This window comes from Seriola lalandi, unplaced genomic scaffold (assembly GCF_002814215.2).
Source record: "Seriola lalandi dorsalis isolate HSWRI2012SDOR001 ecotype SW California unplaced genomic scaffold, Sedor1 jcf7180002054133, whole genome shotgun sequence".
Taxonomy (NCBI): Eukaryota; Metazoa; Chordata; class Actinopteri; order Carangiformes; family Carangidae; genus Seriola; species Seriola lalandi.
Window position 1 is genome coordinate 541,077 of NW_019524686.1, and position 20,415 is coordinate 561,491.

General features: G+C 40.4%; 1 protein-coding gene across 1 annotated transcript in view; it reads right to left on the reverse strand.

The window, feature by feature from the left end:
• Positions 1–20,415, reverse strand: part of LOC111652970 (transmembrane protein 132C) — a 94,394-nt gene that overhangs the window by 49,395 nt on the left and 24,584 nt on the right. The window contains exon 3 of the mRNA XM_023403390.2: positions 11,184–11,327. Within this exon, the coding sequence (XP_023259158.1) occupies positions 11,184–11,327 (144 nt within the window). The remainder of the gene's footprint in view (positions 1–11,183; positions 11,328–20,415) is intronic.

Genomic DNA, 20,415 nt, shown 5'->3' on the forward strand with positions numbered 1-20,415 from the left:
CGTTACTGTATAAATCACATGGGGAGAGTGTGGACTGCTTTGACACACACACACACAATTATGGCAGGGCTTCCCTATCTGATTGTTGGTCCGTGTTTAACTGCTTACTTGACAACATCAGCAGACCACTTATGAATATAACCCTAAAACACAACAGGGGAAAAAAAAAATACAACAGACTGGCATAGTAGATAAGAGAAGAAGTTGACCTCCTGGTGGCTGTCCAGCTGATTTCATGCATCAGCGTCTTTGGCTGCTTTACCTGGATTAGCCACAGGGCCAAGGCCAGATTCACAGTCCCAGAGGGCTCAATCAAGGATGTTTTACTGCACACAGGCAGATATGCTGGTTCATCTATAACACACAGGTCAAGGATATGATAGAATCCACTGTAAATATCTAATTCATGTCTCCAGTTGTTAAGGGAGAAGGTTAGATGGAGGAGAAGGCAGAGCCTATCTCTGAGTCGGAGAGGAAGTGGTATAAATCATTCTCCTGAGATTACATTCATTATATTTCATGAGTGGCATCATGTGCATTTTGATTTCCATTAATGATGACAGGTTGGGGGGAATGAATACGACTTGTGTTTTTATTTTGCTCATATTAGAGCCAGGGGGCTGCTTCCTTTATGGAGCCTTTATGATTGAATAAAGCATGAGAAGCCCCAACAACACATAAGACCCACATGCCACTCATGCAAATTAAATTACAGGCGATCAATACTGCAGATCCATCTAACGATCACATAGTTGCCTGTCTTGGACTGCTGTAGAAATGTTTTTTAATACGAGGGAGGCGGTGAGGAGAGAGCATTTCACCAATGCATTAGTGGCCCTACGGGTAAACACAGTAAAATAAGATGTCTAGATGATTGCTTTAAAGTATTACAGAATGTATTCAAATATTTTTCATAGCAAATTGTATGCTACTCGCACCTGTGATAAACCAATTGAAGAAAACAGTAGTTCACAAACATACAAATTAGACCACCTGGGAGGGTAATTGCTTGGCCTCCCTTATCCATCATCTGTAACATTGTACTTTCAAAAGACCATTCACACATTCAAGGACACATGGGAAAATACATTCTCACAGACACACACACACACACCTGCAAAAAATAAATGCATTTTATCTTTCTTTCTTTCTTCTTTCTAACTCCACATACCGTCTGAATCTCTTCATTTTGTCTGCTAGAGTGCATTGTTTTGAAACAGTGTTAATTAAGCCGATTACAACATGAACTAATCACAGCTGCCATGCTCTTCAAGGCCCATACTAATGGTAGTCTATTCTTGAATTTCCCTCTTAATCAAATACACATGAATAGGTGCACACACACACACACAAACACACGCGCGCGCACACACGCACGGAAGCAGCAGCAGGAGCAGTCGGGTCATTAACATCCATGCATCTCACTGATGCATGGAGAGTTCCTCCATTGGAATCAGATTGCACTGACGGGGCCTGTGATTTAACTTGGGTTGTAAATGCAGTCCCACTGGCCTGGCCGTGCTCTGGCCATTGATTGTATGTGTTCATTCCCTATGTGAGCTAAGCTCGGCGCAATCAGTAAGAACAGCACAAGGCCCTCTGACCTCTCCCCCGTGAAGTGAAGAGGAATGAATATTGAACTCCTTTCTCATTCAATTTTCACTCATCATTGTTCTGTCAGTTACTCCGCTTCCTAACGACTCTCCAGCATGGTGTAAAGCTGACTTATAGACACATATTCACTAACCCAAACAATGGACATTTGCATGGACTTTCACAGTTCATGAGGTGTAGTTAAATGTCACCACTGAATGAACAAACCATTATCTATTATGTCCAAACTGTAGCTCTGCAGGCAAATTCAAATACAAAAATTCTCAAGTTACACACCCAGCCTACGTATGGAATATAATCATTATATCCACTATAGGATGACACCGATGCTCGGAATAACAAATGCCTCTGTGAGTGACAAATTTCTACTATTCTCCAATGACAGGATTTCCATAAGAGAAGCCTCATAATAACTGCCTTGCGTTTCATATGGAGGGTTGGAGAGAGTGAGAGCACCTGTCATGGAGATGGGGCGAAGAAGTGATGAGAGCAGGAAAAAGATTGCACCCCATACAAGGCTTCAGGCTATTATTACCATATCGAGAGAACAATCAATCAAATTGGGTTAAAATGTACATGCTGTTTCAGAGCCACTTAGACATCCATAATGAGATCATGAATGCAGCACAGCTTCCATATATGGCGCAGAGTGGGCTGTTCACACTCCCGGGGCCCCAGGTAACCTATTTGTGATTGAACACAGCATGTAACAAAGGGACCGACACCCCTCCATCTATTTGTAGATTGTTGTTCAGGTAAAGGCTCTAGCTGCAAAACCCCAGCTGGATGAATTAAAAAGATGTTTTTTCTTTTTCCGCCTTTTATCCGAGGTTGATATGTTTGAAATTATTATCACTACATTTACACAAATCTTTTCTGGTATCAATATATATATATATGTCAATATGGCAAATGTTAGCAAACTGAAGTAAATGTTCAGATGCTTCACTCCTGATGTGCTTGTGTTTTACCACCAAGCAGCTGCAACAGGAGCAGGTTTGTTCGTGTACTTGCCTTCATTCTTTGTGTGAACAAGGAGGACAACAAAGTGTGCCGGAGCTAATGACTGCCCTGGTCATCAGTCGAATGTTTGATTGTGCGCATCGTAAACATAATTTAACATTCTGACGCTCTCAGCAGTTAGTATATTGTTAATGAGGAGATCGCTGTGCCATCGTAGATAAGTATCCCTTTGAAACATTTCCATTGAGTCTGCTTCTGACCTCACTTCCCTCACCATCCATGGGCTTAATTAATTCTTATGGACATTCGAGGATGTGCAAGGGCATAATTTCCTCTGGGGACGAGAGGGACCAATCCTGTTTTTCCCTTGAGTTGTAATGCTTCAGCTTGATTTTCTTACTGAAAGAAAATTACTCTCTTCATGTTCAGCTTCCACAGTTCCAGATGGGAGAAGATCTGAAAAAGATCAGAAGATCTAAAAATGTTGATACCCTTAGCTGACTTCAGTTATTACCTTGTGCTGTGGGCAATGATCCCTACAAGCAGCAGCAGTGGGTGGTACGGTCATGTTTGCAGCCTGAAAGGAATTCCTGCAGACATTACTGAGGACTGAAAAATGTAATGCCAGCTTTGCTTTTCAGGTTAAAAAAAACAAGTCCTCCAACCTGAAAGACCGTATAGGTTGTTTGTCCCTAGCATCTGATACGACCCATAGGATATAGCGTCCCTATGATTGGCAGACGTACGGGACCTTCATCAACAATGGTACAATAGTAAACTGCTGTAAAGCTCATGGAACAGTCTCAGTTTGGTTCGGTTTAGACACAAAACTGTCTTGCTTAGGTTTAAGGTTCATGATTTGGGTTAAAATAAGTCATCTCTTATGGTTAGAGGACCTTCGTCATCTTGGTTACAATAATAAACACGCTGTTAAGCTTGTGGAATGATCGTGGATAAAAGAAATGAATATTGGTTTCAAATGGGAAACGAACAATGTGTCAAAGTCCTGTGTTTTGTTGAGCTGCCAACCGACCTCAAACCTCCTCCTGATACAGACTTTGTCGCTCTTAAACTACATGACCGAACTCTGTACTTTCCCTCTATTGTAATTACTACAACCACTAAAGGTCGCCTAACAAGGGGAAACAATTCGCCAGTCATGTTAAAGAAATTAATTATCTTGATCTTTTTATTTGCAGTTAATATTGTCCTAAAAAGACCTGAATTGAACATTCATCAAAAATAAGATTGTAAACCACAGTGCTTTTTGTACTATAGATGCAAATACAACATTATTTATCAGAATGTGTGATATATCTTGAATCAGTCATTCAAAGCCAAAACTGTCCACCGCTCAAGCTGAAAAGTCAAGGGATCGCAAAAGTAATTGGGCTTCATTCGTCTGGGGAGCATTAATGTCCACCCAATAATTGTTGAAATATGACAACAACCAACCAACTGACAGGCCTAACGTTGCCATTCCTGAAAAGAAAAACTGTTCAATATCTTTTTTAATTCCAGCCTGTTCAGAATCATTGATTTGGACAGCAGCAACACGACGAGATCCTATCATCACTATGTGTTTCAGCTGAAAGTTGATAAATGATAGTGTTGCGTTATGGACCAGCCCCCAAGGAACACAACTATTTACACACCTCAGCAGGTAATTTCACATAACAATAAAAAAGGATGTATGGTGCACTTGAAGGAAATGTTGCATGGCGATATAACAATGCTTAGCAGAGGCAATCTTATCTAACTAGAATCTTTATGGACTATTTATATGGGAATTGCGTCTTTCTTCTTTCCCGGGCACACTGCAGAGTATGCTAATCATCCCAGTCTAAAACGAGCGTGGGGTTTCCATTCCCCTCATTGATGCGTGCTTCCTCTGTTTCACAGAAAGACCCTCAGAGAAGCTCATGTCACCTCCCTCAGCAGATGGCTGGGGCAAACGCAGAATGACAAGCCTCGATTTCACTGATGCTTAAAACATGATTTCACCTACTGCTGGAAAACAATTTGAATCTTTAACCTATTTTCACACCGGGGCTTGCACACTGAGCAGACTTTCCTCATCAAAGGCACAGCAGAAGTCTCAGACTCTTCATGTAACTTCTCTGTGAGATTTTTTTTTTTTTTTCGAATCCTAGCCCTAAAATACATTTCACGACAGCTGCAATAAGTGGAAACATGATGAAACACGTACTGGAAAGCATATATTGTTGGCTCAAATGTAATTCCAGTTATCTGTTGTTGTGCTGTGTTGTCACTCAGATGCAACTCTGTGGTGGTGTTGTTTTTAGATAAGCAGCCCTGAGAACTTTGCTCCTCATGGCTTGCATCATTGTGTAGTTGTTGGAAGGCTGTCTTGTCAGTCTTGTAGAGTAAGCCTGACTCCCACTTGCTCACAGCGGGAGTCCTCTCTAGAAACAGCAGACAAATTGATTGTGGTGGCATGTTTCATGATCCCATAGACTTTGAAGGTGAAAAAATTCCTCGGGGTGGGGGGGTGGGGGTTTATTTGTTCACTAGTTTGTTTGTCTGGGTGTGCCAGTGCGTCAGACAGATGGCACTCATTTAATATTTACCGAAAGAAAAACACATATTGAATATTTCAAAGTATATATACAGTATACCATTTTTCAGACCTGCAGGTAATTAAACGTGATGGAAGTTTTCCATCTTGTGTCTGATGAAGCATCTTTTCTGCAAAAGTCAAGGTAATATTAGTTCATGGTTTTTTTTGTTACACTTTCAACATGGCACAAGTCACAATCAAAGGATGCCACATTAGTGGAGAGGCTACACGAGCACAAGGTTAATTAAACAAAGTCTTGCTCAGAATAAGATTACTGCAATAAAATCTTCACAGGAAATAAAATAATTTTAACAAACCATGAACTGCTGTGAATGAACAAACTTAACGTGCTGAGAATTTTTTTTTTTTTTTTACCTTTTTCTATGAGGCCATCATCACGCCATCAGTCCCCCTCACTAAACTTTAAACTTTCATTCTTGCCAGCAGCTTACAGTTTGATTATCCAGCAGAAAATTCAGCATGCAAGCAAAGAGGGGGGCGTACGTGACACTCATAACCTATGCGTCTTGTAATTTTTTTATTATGCTTGGCTGCTTTCATAATATTGAATATAGAATTCTGCTGCCTGTCTAATAAATGATGAAATTGATGAGGAAAAGTAGGGAGCTCACAAGAGAGAAGCACGGGTGAGTTTTCCTCACAGTCACAAAGGTAATTAATTCATTCATATTAGAGCTGTAGTGGTTAGTCAATTTGTGGATTAATCAATCAGTAAAAAATGAGTTGGAAACTATTGTATTTTCAATGTTTCAGTCATTTTAAAGGAAAAAAAAATCCTGAAATGCTTTTCTTTGTTATTTATGATAGTGAACTGAATATCTTTAAGTTCGGACTGATGATTGTGAAATACTAATGACCATCAATGAATGAAATCAGAATATTATTATGGATAATATCTAGCAGATTAATTCGAACAGATTCAAATCCCAAAAGATATGATTTAAGAAAATAGATAAAACCAATAATGTTGGAGAGTGAAAAAAGGCTTGTGTTTGTCAAAAGCTTTACTGCACGTCTCCCTGTGCACGTGTTAATTTGAGAGAGTGAGAGCAGATTAAGAAATGTTGGCCATTAAATTCTGTTTACTTTAATTAGTTGTTAGATGCCGTGCCTCACATCCTGCGGTTGCAAATCGAACTCCCATTGCAATTTGGACAAGCTACTGGTTGACACGCTGAGTGCAGGGCCACAGAGCTGCCGCTGCTGTAACAAAACCTTCATTTGCTTCCTTTTCTCAACTCTTCCCCTCAATCAAACAGGAACTCCAAATTGTGTTAGCTTCCATTAAAAAAAGAAATAAAGGAGCCAGAAGCAGCTCGAGTACCTGACATGCATGGCTGATGACTTTCTTTTTGATTTTGCAATGTGATTATCCTTTAGCAACAACTCCATTTACATGGAGGGCCCACCCACTGCACTCACATCAACATGTGCAGACACAGAGTGAATGTGTGTGTGATTCCCAAGTGTGTGTGTGTTGCATTCCCATGCTTAATTAAGCCAACAGCTGATGGGGATTTTGAGTTGAATAGCACTTGCGGCGAAAAAAGAATATGAATTAGCTTGATGATAAAGAAAAGAAGTCTCTCCTTCCATGGTATCAGAGAGCTGTGAGGGCTGACTGGTGAAGGACAGCTCTTAGCATTGAAGTGTCCTAATACATCTTCGTAACAGAGCAGACAGAATTGTCTCGATGACCATTATACCACTTTGATCTCGCATCAGTCAGCTTTATTACAGCCCGGAGACCTGCACAGACGTATACACAGTAACCTATCCGAGGCTAAATCTGCTCAACATGGACTTTTGATAAGAGGCATAACTAGAGTACGTGTTGTCTTCTTTGATGTTTTATAAAACTGTGCTCAGTGTATTGTTCGGAAGAGAAGACATGCCATCTGTTTAGAGTGGGGCTGTGGTGTGTCATGGCCGCTTAGTGCACCAAACATGCTGCCAAATAGCTTTTATTTGGAGTTATTTTCTGCTGTTATAACACTGAAACACAGAGGTGTGCAGCTGTTTTGATGAGATATTTTCAGTAAAGTCAGGGTCAGGTCTACCTCACTATGTCATTGAGTTCCCACTCTGCAATCGTTGCTTTCTGCATCCAGATGTCCTCAATTTAGAAATAAATAAAAAAAAAAAAAAAAAATTGAAAATAAGCTGTAAATGTTTAAGTCAGCTAAATAAGCTCAACCTTAAACAGAGTAATGTAAGAAGACAAATTCAACATGATAATCTCGAAGATTTGCTCATGTTACATCTACAGATTGATGAGCAACATTAAGATTTATGCTTCTTTGATTCTAACTGAAGTCCAGTACTCTCACATGAGGGCGAGGGCTTGAAGAAGAGTCTTTGAAAAAAGATTCACAGCCAAAATTGCACAGTTCTTGTTCTTGAATACAAATAGAAAAAGGTCCCAATGAACTTGCCACAGATTGGCTTGAAAGCCACTTTAAACCATTAAGATATTCTGGTTGCAAAAAAACAACAATCTGCTGATCTGCACAATTTGCTTTGTAGCAAAAACAAAAAAAGGATGTAAATGCAACAGAACATCCCAGCCTTCTTGTTGAAGCAGCATGCACTTGACTTATGACACTATGGTTATGACTCTAACTATCTGCACACCCAGCATGTATGGATTTTTTATATACTGTACAAAAGACAGTCAAATGAATTTCATTTCACATGCTTCTTGTCCTCCTTGACTTGGTGTCACCTCTTTTCCTCTTCTGTACTGCCACTCTATGCACACATCAACTCTCAGCTGCTAGTTTCTTCTAAGCACATGGTCAAAAAAATGTAGCTAACACATCTGTGTATACATATATCTGTGTGTTTGTGCAGTTTTCATACAAACAACTGTCACTGTTAAGTGTGTGTGTCCATGGTTGATACTCCCCTCCCCTGATTGGCGGCTGGAAGTTTAATCGTCAAGCGTGTCTGAGTGCGTCCACCACCTGCCGGTTACACCTTTGGCTGTAAAATCTTTCTACCACGATCCAGAGGAGACACGTTCAGCTCCTGCTGTTTGTCTTTCAGGTCCTGGCAGTGATGCTGGTTTAATGGATGGTAAAGTGAACTTCAGTTGACATTTGGAGACATTTAATGTTTTAGGGCACCTATCTTTTCTAACTCCTTGGCTTCCATCTCCACATATTTCCATTACCCCCATTCAAATTCTGGCTAATGAAGATCTTTTAGTACTTAACCTGACTGATGGAAAATGTACCCACGGGACAGCAGCTGAATAAAACGACTCCCCAAGTATGGATCTATTACTGGTGAGTAGAAGAAAGTATGTCAAAAAGGAAATCCTTGCAGGTACCATGGTGATAAAAGATTAAAATAATTTGGGAAATTACTTTCAAGGCCTTGAGACAAAATTCAGGACAAGTAAGCCCATATTTTACATTATTCATTCTTTTCTATTGTACATTCACTGGAAAATATCTGTAGAGAATCGACAGAGCCCACCGGCCAGACCAGTTGGAGAGCCATAGATGATGAGACTGGGCTCCTCGCCCAACTCTTTGTTTTGGTCTCATAAGTGAAGATGGATTTTGCAACTGCTACGGCTTATTCCTCTCAAGCAACTGATTCAACAAACAGTTTTACTGGACAAGTAAGAATCAGGAAAGCTCCTTTTGTTCTGGTTCGTAAATCAAAAGCAGAAACCGATGAAAGCTCAAGAAACCTCAAAACACAGGGTCACGGCAGGTGTTGCATTATCATTTCAATACTTCAAGGTGGTCTTTTGTCGAACGCAGACCTGCGGAGTATAATACCAGATTCAACATGTATGACCTTGATTTGAGTGGCCCTGTATAATTCAGAGTCTTCTCTCCTCAGCGGGGCTGTGAAAGAGATGCATGTAAATGATAGATGACTCGTCATTCATCACTGTCGTCACCTTGACACCCGGTAGGAAATAACAGCCCAGCCAGGGTGTGTCACTTCCTGTGTGCGGCTACTCTGTCTTCGCCTGAAACCGTTTAGCTGTTGAGTTGAATGTCAAATACTGTACACACACAACACCACACCACACCACACCACACAACACACAGTTATTATTCATTAATTGACACACTGTCATGTAAGCAGCAATCATGCACACATGAGCACACACACTGTACACGCTTTAAATTCCTTTGTCATTATTAGGTAGTTGCAGATTTTCTCAGGCTCTGACAACATTGAGCTTTTTAAATTTCTGATTCAACAACACCAGAGCTGGAAATGATCAAATTATCCACATAATGGTTTTATGTAAGTGTCTCAAACTTTTAATACATTACACTATGCTTCCTTCCCTAAGTCCCACTCAAAGGATGACTAGCTGGCTTTGCTATTTTAGCCCATAAACTACAGTGCATATTAGGTGTACTCTGTGCCTCACATTACTGCCAACCCTTTTCAAATCGTACTGCACCCCAGGCTTTAGATGGAGAAGATTTCTTGCCTTTTTTTTTTTGTAGATATTTAATTTCTGTCTGGTATGAAAAACAACTTGCTTTGATGTTTAATGGTTCATAGTAAAGAATTGTCTCAATTTTTATGTCAACTTTTATACTGAGTTACGGGATTGGACTTGTTTCAGATTCCTGTTGCTACATTCAAAGCCTCACTGTCAACACAGTTTTGAGTGTCAGCTATTGAATAACAGCCTCTTTGATGTAACAAACAACCAGACTCATGTTCATGTTCATGATCATATTCTTTTCATAATATCCATATCAACTTTTCTTGTCTTTGGATTTGATTTTTCTCAACATAGACACAGATTATTAGCATAACAACTCTGAGTCCTCGGATGCTGAAGCATCTTTAAATACATCACCAGTTTAGAAAAAAGTTTCCAACTGCGTTATCACATGATGATAAAACCCCACTGCGGTATGCACTGTGATGGATCACCCATCTCAGGGAAGTGTCAAGTGTCTGCTGGTTGATTTTCTTGCTGCACTGAAATGAAGTGAAATTAATGGTTGTGTAGAAGGTAGGGAATCAGTCTTAAAAGATATGGTGCGCTTTGAAAAATGTTCTGCAGCTAAGTATACATGACTTGTACTTAATAGGATAAAACATGCATAACCACCAGTCAGGTAATTTAAGACCTGAGAGCTTGCTATTTGGGGGAACACATTTTATCTGACTGCCGCTCTCCTAAAAGAACTACCACTGGTGACATTTCAGACTCTTCTTTGCACTTTCGCTGGTCAGTTGTCTGGTTGGTAGGTAACTTAAAATGAGTAATTTAAGATGATTGGGGCATGATTACAGTTATGAAAAGTTACTTTGATTTCTGCTTATTTTACATTACAGCAACAATTTCAATCAGATCTGATGTAACACGGATGAGGTTTTATAGTACTGCTGTTTTGTCACGGAATATGTCTTTTTCCCCTGCTTTTAGAAAAAGGTGAAATCATTTTTTCTAAAACAGCTGGACTTAGTTTCTATCAAACATGACTCAAACAGGAGGGAATAGTGCTTTTGTTGGACTCTTTTCAGGCATGCATTTGCAACAGCAGCAAGGTGAATGTGGTGTACTGTATGCTCATGTTCAATGCAATGAAAGAGCAGGTCACCCAGTGCACCAGTGTGACTCCATGATGTGTTTTAAGGCAACAGTACTACTGTACAGCACAAAAGAATAAGCTGTATCAGGCCTCTTATTTGGTGGCAGTAAGAAAAATATAGACTATTACCAGACATATGCAAGCAAAACGGTAACACTTTGTTCCTTGAACAATACATTTTATTGACTGCACTTTGTACTGACTGAAGACTTGTGTGAATGGCAGTGCCAGGGAGTGAGTGGATCAGATGCTGAGTCATGTCCTCTTTCATCCTCAATCTTTGCAATCACTCTCCACTGACAGCTGCCCAAGAAATGAACAAGTGTGCCTTTGCTATCTGGTTGTTCAGCAGGGTGCTCACTTCATATTTCATTCCAACGCTGATTAATTCCCCAGAAGGAGGGAGTCAGACGTACCTTTGACTAAAACTGTTCTCCTTCTTCCGACAGTGGAGGGTGACAATTCTGTGACCTTCACTTCTGACATCCTGGCTCACCGTCCACACAACAGGGTTACTGGCTCTGGCTCCAAGGAACGCCACGCCATCCTTCAGCTTGACCCTGAAACACACACACATGCGTGCACATGTGCACAGGTTAGAAAGAAGAACTAAAATTAAATCAGATGATACTTGGAGTGTTGCCAGAAAAGCTCACAAATTTAGTTTTAGAGCCTCAATAACACACGTGGCCTCTTTTACTCGTCTTTCTTCTTCTCTGATGCACACAAAACATGTCAAAAGAAAGGAATTAAATGAGACGGTGCTTTAATTGTGTCTCGCAGAGGTCACAAAACAAACACTCATGGTCTCCCTCTCACGCTCACAGACACTCAACTAGGTGCTGAACAAAACATCACATTGGACGATACTAACAGATTCATCAAAAACGTGCTTTAATAATGTAGAAGCACAAAACTGGAGCAAAAACAGCAGATAAAAAGAGTTAGTAGTTGCTAAGTCTTGAGAAAACTAGACTTTTCCTGGTTGACGAAATAAATCTTTTCTACTGGATCTTATCCATTTTGAACGGTACATACAGTATATAATAATCAAGTGAAGAAGATTAAAATGTTTTCAAAATTTTGCTTCAGGAAAGTGAGTCTGGCAGGTACAAGCCAAATTATTTCATTAGCTGTGATGAAACATAACATTAGCACAACAGATGGCATGTTGGCTGAGCTGAAACAATCAGAGTCAGGGGGTAGCAAGCTCAAATTAACCTCTGTGAAAGTTTGGTTATCACAGTGAGTGTACATATTGAATGAAGGGGTAGCCTTACATAACATGTCTTTTTGTACATCGTGTAATATCCCAACATTAGAAGCAACACAAAAGGCAGCAAGCTCCATTTCAGACAGGTTTTAGTCATCTTCCCCCACACCTGGGGTTTTAAAGGACTCTAATCACTCCTGCCTCCATGCCACCTCTGCCCCTGCCCCACCCTTTTCGTCCTTGTATCACTTCCATCACTCATGGTCACAGTCTGTGGGTGGCTGTACAGGTGCCGCAGAACCATGACCTCTTCCTCCTCCTCCTCCTGAAGTCAGAGTAGACTGACTACACTGTTGCTCTCCCTCTCCTCTGTCAGATGAAATTACCAAGAAGCACATGAGCTGCTTTCACCACTTCCTTTTCCAACATGACAAATCGCTCTCGTTCAAACCATTGGTACAAATGGGGCAGAATATTTTATGTGGGGGGGGGGAAAGAAGGAAGGGAGATGGCAAGAAAATGCAGATCTAAAGTAAAACACCTAGAGCACAAAAAAGGTGAGGAGAAAGAAACGTTTCTATTCAGTAAAGCGTGAATGCTGGGTAATTTCTCCCCACATCAAAATAATTGGAGACCGTCCTCGTTCTGAGACTGCGAAAGACTTGAAGATGAAAAAAAAAAAAAAACTGAGCATTAACGGGGGGGATAATGACATGACAAACCATGCAGCAGTCCTTAGAAGAGCACAGTCATTTCATCTTCCATGTTCAACTGGTCCTCTTTGATCTTATCCCGGCCGCAGGGGCAGTAATAACTGGCCTCGTGTTGGTTGCTGCTCCTGACGAGCAAAGATAAAGGCCGCTGGTGTGGAAGATGCAGACAATAACTAGGAGGAGATGACTGATTGCCGTCTGCCCTCCTGTTTCCCAGTTGTCACCTTAGCCACGGCACGGTAATAACTACAGACTCACAAGCAGATTCAGCACTGACAGTGGACTACGGGGGTAGCAACAATCAGCAAACGGCGACTAAACCCTTAGAGTATACTTTATGATGCATTGCTCAAACATCAAATTCCAATTTGAGGGTTGGAATGCTTTCGGACCCCATGATGATGCAGGGCAGCTGCTTCTCGCTCTCCCTTTTCTGCTCTTTTGCAAATTAGTTGTGAAAAGTTTTTGTGCTTGCATTAGTGCTCAGTTTATTGAACAATGATTGTTTCATTCATTCAATTAAGAAAAACTGATCATTTTTGAAAAAGAAGAAATTTTTGTGTTTAATCCGCTGGTCAGAGGAAGTGAGCAATTTCAGAAAATCTCTTTGGCTTCTGGGGTTGTTTAGTTATTATATTTGGCATTTCATAGAGTAAATAATTAATCAATTAATCAATAAATTAACTAGTCGTTTGATGGATTGATCAATATTGATTGATTAATTTCTTTCTTTCTTTCTTTCTTTCTTTCTTTCTTTCTTTCTCATGTTCCATACTTGCTGTATTTCTCTCACACTCATGTGCAACTTGACACAGAAACCCGAGCTGTAACCAACAAGCGAGGGGGCTAAATTAACAAATGGCATTTTGTAAATGAGATTGGTTTGGCTAATATGATTTCTGGTGAGGGAGGACGAGGGGGGTGCGGGTGGGGGAGGCAATAAAGGAAAGCAATCTGAAGGGAGCGCCCCCTTTCACATGCATCAGCACATGAAGCTGCCTCATTAATTCCATGAAACCCTGCATCAGTGGGATGAGTATTTACAGATGAGATGAGGCTCCTCCTGATTGATGCTCAGAAATCACACCCCTGGATGGCCACTGCCCAAATAACATGTCAACACACCTTGCACTGACATGCCTCTTGCTCGCTGAATGAAATGCCCCAAGAACATTAATATTAATGTACTTTACACAGCAGGAAATTACATGGCATACAAACAATTCTGAATAACTTGGAATACTGTGTGAGACTGGGCATTTTGTGCCAGTAACAACATTTTAAACACTATACAGTGAAGACTTTAAACTACCAGTGTTTCAAGATAACAATAATAAAGTAACAATACATTACCAATAAAATCAAATCCAAATTCTACACAATTAGAATGCTGTAAAAAGTTAAAAGAAGACTAAGACTAAGTCTACAGCCATGCTAGTGGCTCTGTGAGGCTGCACAGGGACAGTAGTGCTTTCAGCTAAATGCGACTGTCAGCATGCTAATATAGGCTACTCGCAGTCAAAATGCTTACATGTTGGTTAGCAGTTATCGTAGTAAATTAGTATAGTAGAAAAAGTAATTATAATTTTTACCATGTTCTTAGTTTGCATGCTTACATTTGCTAATTAGTGCTAAACATAAAGTATATCTGAGCCTAGTTTTAAATTAGCTGGTAGCCTATTTTGTCCAAAATGTTGGGGAAAATTATATTTTGACTTGAGGATGGTGCAAGATGAAAAGTTAAGGGGTCACCAAAGGGATTACCAGTAATCCCGAGGGATGTATCAAAGTCTTTCATGGCATTCCATCCAATAGTTGTTGAGACATTTCATTGCAAACCTCAAATTTAAACCTAATGGTGCAGCTGGGAAAAGTCAGAGATCACCTAAGTGATTAGGATTCATCTTCTGGGCGCTATGTACCACATTTCAAGGCAAACCATCCTACAGTCGTTGAGATTTTTCAGTCTGGAACAAGGTAGTGGGCTGACAAACAGACAGGCCGACGTTGCCATCTCTAGAGCCTAAAAAGACATTGTTGATCAACCTTAAGTAGAGCCTGAAATCTGTTCTGTCCACGATACTGTTCAGTATCAAGACAAAACTAAATGGGAAAAAAAGTGATTCCTGATCGTACTGTACTCTTTGGGACCGCGTTAAGAGTTAGAGAGTAAGAAATACATCCAGCAGCCATTTGTAGACATGCAGTCAGTATGACATTAACTTCAGTTCTAAAAGGCAAAGGTAGCCATTTTTATGATGATAAAATTTGAGTGTGTCTGGCAGAGTGAGTCTTAGAGGCTCACACAGGTATACAGAAAGGTACTGGAGACAAGTTGTGACAAATGCATATATAAGAGTTTTTGATTATATATTGAAAAATAAGTATTATATACCTGCAGTTTAGTACACACAAAACTGGGGCAGGACAGATTTGTGCTGTACTTGAAAACAAATGAAAAACAGGAAGCAGCACACCTCTCTGAGAAAATAACTGCACCCAATTTCATTGGACCCTATAATGATAATGACCGGATAGCATTCACAAAAAGGGTAAAATTACAGCAATGATGCATTACATGCTGTCTTTCAAAAACATGTTTCTTACTTGACACGCCGAAATGGGGCTCTCTTGGTTCCCATGACAATAAGTGAAGATGAAAAAAGACTTGAGACTGAAGAAGAGGAAGAACAAACAAGAGGGCGGTGTGTTTGTAAGGATGCTGGAGAAGGCAATGTCATGTAAAGGTCTTTTGTGGTTATGTTTTTATCTGAAACTTGGCTGAACTGCGATGCACATGCTGTTCACGTAGAAACGCCCCCCTCAGTCTATGACTTCCACCCTTTTAGATGGGGAAAAAGGGAGGTGGGTTAGCTGCCATTGCTCCTATTGCCTTTTAAGTGCAGACATGTCTCCTTTGATGTTTTTACCTCTTTTGAATATCTCACTACTTTTCAATTGCCAGTCACCCATGCTAACAGTTACTATATATAGAGAATGCATTTTAACTGATTTCTCAGAGTTTTGCTCTATTCCTTTGGCAAATTATGTTAAGATTGTTATTGTTGGTTGTTTTAACTTACATAAAGACAACATACATGACAAAAGAGCCATTGGTTTTATTAATCTATCAGAAGACCTAGAAGATGTCTATGGACCACAATCATGGCCGTGCTTTAGAACTGATAGTTAGTAAGGGGCTAAAAGTTGAAATGTCATCAATTAGAGATGTCGCTCTAGCCGACCATTGATGCATTGAATTATTACATTGATTTTAGTGTGACTGTGACCATGCCCCGGGTTAATGCTGAACTGTGAAGAGAAAACACCTGAAGTGGCTCAAAGTTTTATGTAGCCCTTACAAACTCTCCCTTCATCTGTTGACAACCATTGACTGCCAAAGAAAAAGCAACAAAGAAACAAAACAAAAAACTGTTGAAAAGACAGTCACCACCGCACACCTCACGTATCTAGTGCATGTGCCAAAGCCAAGGGTGATGCTCAATGCTCATCACAGCAACAACGTCATCACGGATAAACTTGAATCTCAGCCAGAGGAAGAGTCACCATGTCACCATGTCCATACATGTCAATTTCGTCTTTTTTTTCCACAAAGTAGTTTGAATTACTTTTTTAAGTAGCTTTAGTTTACCAAACTAGACTTCTCCCTAAGATAGCTTTGCTATACAACTTCTTCCAATGTGTTAGTAATTTGCGAAGCGATGCATTCAAAGTAGTTTCCCCAACAGCTTATCCCTTGTGTTTATCTATTTCACTGACTTTTATTTATTTCTAACATTTTATTGCTGGAATTTCTCAATCTTGCAAAATTCTATTCATTCTTGTCTATTTTTCTTTTTAGCTTTTTTTTCAGTGCTGTTTCAAACTTCCTCTGTGAAGCCCTTTTAGCATATTTGTATGAAGGGTGTTTAAATCAAGTTGAGCAGGGTTGAGTTGGTGAGCACAGGCATGGAAGGATGGCTTGGTGTTAAAGGTGTTTGAGCAGAGAGCGGCGGTAGTTTACACTGGCCCACCAGGCAGATTAGACAGGTGTTGTATCAGGGTGGATCAAAAAGTACAGATGGGGATGGAGGAAAACAGTCGAGAGAGGAGGAGTTGAAAAGATGGCTTGATTAAGACGCTAGAATAACAGCTTGTAGTCAGCTCTGGCATTTTCTGCCTGTTCTGGTTTTATATTACAAAGAATAAGAAAAAGATTTATTTTATGTTACTTCCCCCCACTTAGCTTTAAGTTAAAAAACACAATAATGGAAATGAGAAGGAACAGGAAGAAAATGGTTCTCTGTACTGGCATCCAGGTGATAACAAATCATTACTGCAGATGGAGACTCAGAACTGAGAGGAGCTAATCACACACCAACATCCACACATACATGACACGTACACACACCTTAGTCTGTGTCTACATCTGATATAATGTTAACTCATTGGGAGCGAGTGGGCTAGTGGACAAAGCTAACCTTTAGCAGAGATAAATGAAAGCGAGAACAATTGCTCTGATATCAGCTGCGCCACAAAGGAACCACCTTTGGTTCCTCCATCATAGAGTGGCCACTGCAAAGGGAGAGCCACATGGAGAAAAGCTGCAATACAGACGAGTCACAGTACATTCATATATAACCTGCACCCAGGTTCTGAGGCGTCATTAACTAATCCCGCTGAAAAGCTTGAAACCAGTGAAAGAAAAAGCCCCTTAGCTCACAAATTGGTCTGTTGGTTAGTTAGATAAATGTGAAACGTGCAATAACTCATGGTTTAGCATATTTTCCAAATTAATTTCAAAAAGGTAGTTTAGCTGAATTCAATTTACTGACAGCAGCTGAAATTGGCTAAATCACATTGAGCTACTTTAGCTGGCCCGTGTCCCTTAATTCTCAAACACCTGCAGCTAAATCCAGTTATGAAATAAACACGCAAGCTGTTGGGCTTGCTTTATGTTCTCTCCCTCCCACTCTATTCCTCTTGCTCAAAAACAAAATAATCTCCATCACCTCGGGGTAAAATTAAATTAGATGGTAGCCAATGACAAGTGAACCAGGCTGGGAGCTGGTTCAATAAATTAGGAAGGTGAAACAGGGCTGTGCTGGAGATGCTCCGAGTCAATTAGCTGAAGAATAGTTGTCGGTGAAGTGTTTTTAGGGGCGAGCGGACACAGGCAGATGTGGAGATAAAGAGAGAGCTAATTCAATTAATGAGTTTGATGCTGTTCTTTCCATTATCAGAGCTAGTTAAAAGTGCTGGTGCATGACAACGCTGCAAACGGAGGACAAGATTAACACTATCAGATAAAGACGCTCACCAGACAAAGCTCATCTCCCCCCATGCATTCTGTCGCGTTTCTCTCCGTCTCACCCTTTGCTCTCACTTTCAGCACGTCTCTTTTCCTGTCTCTAGCGTTTCCCTCTGAAACACGCTGCTTCCTTTACTGTACATACCCACTCAAGCCTTTCTCATATCGCTATCTATCATCCTCCTTCACCAGAGCTCGTCGTCTAGCTTTGGTGCTCTGCCCTTTTGTTTTTTTATTTTCGAAAGTGAATTGGAGATCCTGCACACTGTTGGGCGCTCTCGCTCCCTTTATTTAATCACTTCATTTTGGCTGGAAACCTTCATCAGGTAAATTGAGGGTCTACCGATTGAAATGAGAAAAAGCGAATGGTGTTTTGAAAGTTTTTAGCCACACTAGCAGTGAGGCTCAAGGATCAGCTGGTCCAGCACTCAGCAAACATATCAACAACTTGGTGGTTCACCATGAAACTTGGTACAGGCATTCATGGACCTCAGAGGATGAATCCTGCTGACTTTTGTGACTTTTATCCCTCTAGTGCAACCAGTAGTTGACAATGGTAGTTCACTATGAAATGTCTCGACAAGTTTTCAAAGGACTGAAATGCAATTTGGTGTAGATGTAAATGTTTTTCATTCAAACAGTTTGGTTTTCTTCACAATGAGGGCTATAGCCTCACAGAGATGCTAACATGGCAGTAGACTTAGTCCTGCTCATTTTTTAATAAAGGCCCACTGTCCCTGTGCTGTACTTTATAATACTACTGAATGTGCTTGAGAAAAAAAATCCATGAACAAATCCATGAACTTTTAACTTTCAGAACGAGCCGAAAATAGTGGGAATGGACACTGTATTTACACCTATACACTGCAATCCAGTACAATAATCTTGCAACAAATACTAGCCAAGCTGTAGATACCATCGGTGGTACTTTGTCAAACTTGTGCAGAGAGGGATCTCAGGGTTTAAAATTCTCACCAGAAATAAAGGACAATTGGAAGGATGTTTTGTGATATATTCAAGCAGGCTATCATCACCTCACCTTCATCCACTCCCTCTAAATTCGTCTGGATGTGGCTGGAAAAGTGCTGTTGGAAAATGAAGCTTCATGAGGCTCATCCTGTCTTTCACTTTACCCTTGTGAAATGTCAATTTCACTTCTTGCTGCCATTGACCGCCTCCTCATCTCTCCATTCTTTACAGATCAATATTTGTGTGATCCAGACCAGACAGTGAATGGATGGGTAACGTAGCTGTAAAGGGTTAAAAGCTACATATCTATCAAGGGACAAAGATGATCAATGGGAGTGCCCCTTAAAGTGCTACTTAGTCATTTCACCCTGGAGTGGATTGTATTGAGTGCTACTTAACTGAGAAGATGCTGACTGTCACCAAACAGTCGACATGTTTACAGTCAGGTAGCTACACACAGACCTGTGCTGTCCAAGAAAAGAGTAAAAGAAAAACAGCATATGCTTTTCACACACACAGAGGAGAGGAGCTGGCTGCCTTCAGGCGAATTCTCTCTACATCTATGTCTGGATTCCTGAAAAACACACAGAGTGCGGTGATGCCTCATGTAACGCCTAACATCTCCTTCACAGTCTTTTTTTAATTAAAAGGAAGAGCAGGCAGATGACTGGCATACGGAGCTTGGACCTGAGCTCTGGGAACAAACTCGCACCTTTTTTTAAATAAAAAAGCAGAAGAAATAACTGTCAGTTAACTGTCGGCTGACTTCAAATGAGAAGAGGTTCAAAATGTGTGCTGGCCATAGCCTCATGACATGAACGAATCCATGACAGATCAAGAGCAATCATATGGGCAGGAACACTGAGAAATGAATTCAGAGAAGCCCCTGAGCTTCTCCACGGAAAGGAATATTTCATTTGAAAACCTGGGCAAGGTTACATATTAAATGCATCTTAGTGCTGAGAAAATCATTATTTCACTGTCAGTGAATAACAAATATCATTTGGATCCCAAAGCAGTATCATTATAATCTACAGTCACAAAGACTAGTTTACTCTTTCACTCATTCAGCAAGTGATCAACATCTGAACAATGAATAAAATCAATAGCGCTATAACTGTGAAGAAAAGAAAAAGGAAAAACAGAGACTGGAAAGCAAATGATCATTTCAGCAGTGAAGTTCAGAGTGTTATGAAGGTTTTCACATTAAAAAGAACAAATTAATCTGACACCGGCTTCATATATTGAACATTAAACAAATGAGCCTAATGGAATCCTTAAAACATAATTTTGTAAGTAACAGCCTGAGGAATGCTATTATAATATGATGACGAGATGGCACTAATGTGGAGCCCATTTCTGCATAATGCATTGCTGCTGTTTTTGGGCCAGAATGCAACCCATACATGAGCCATCACAGAGGGGGTGTAGGATGTAATTAA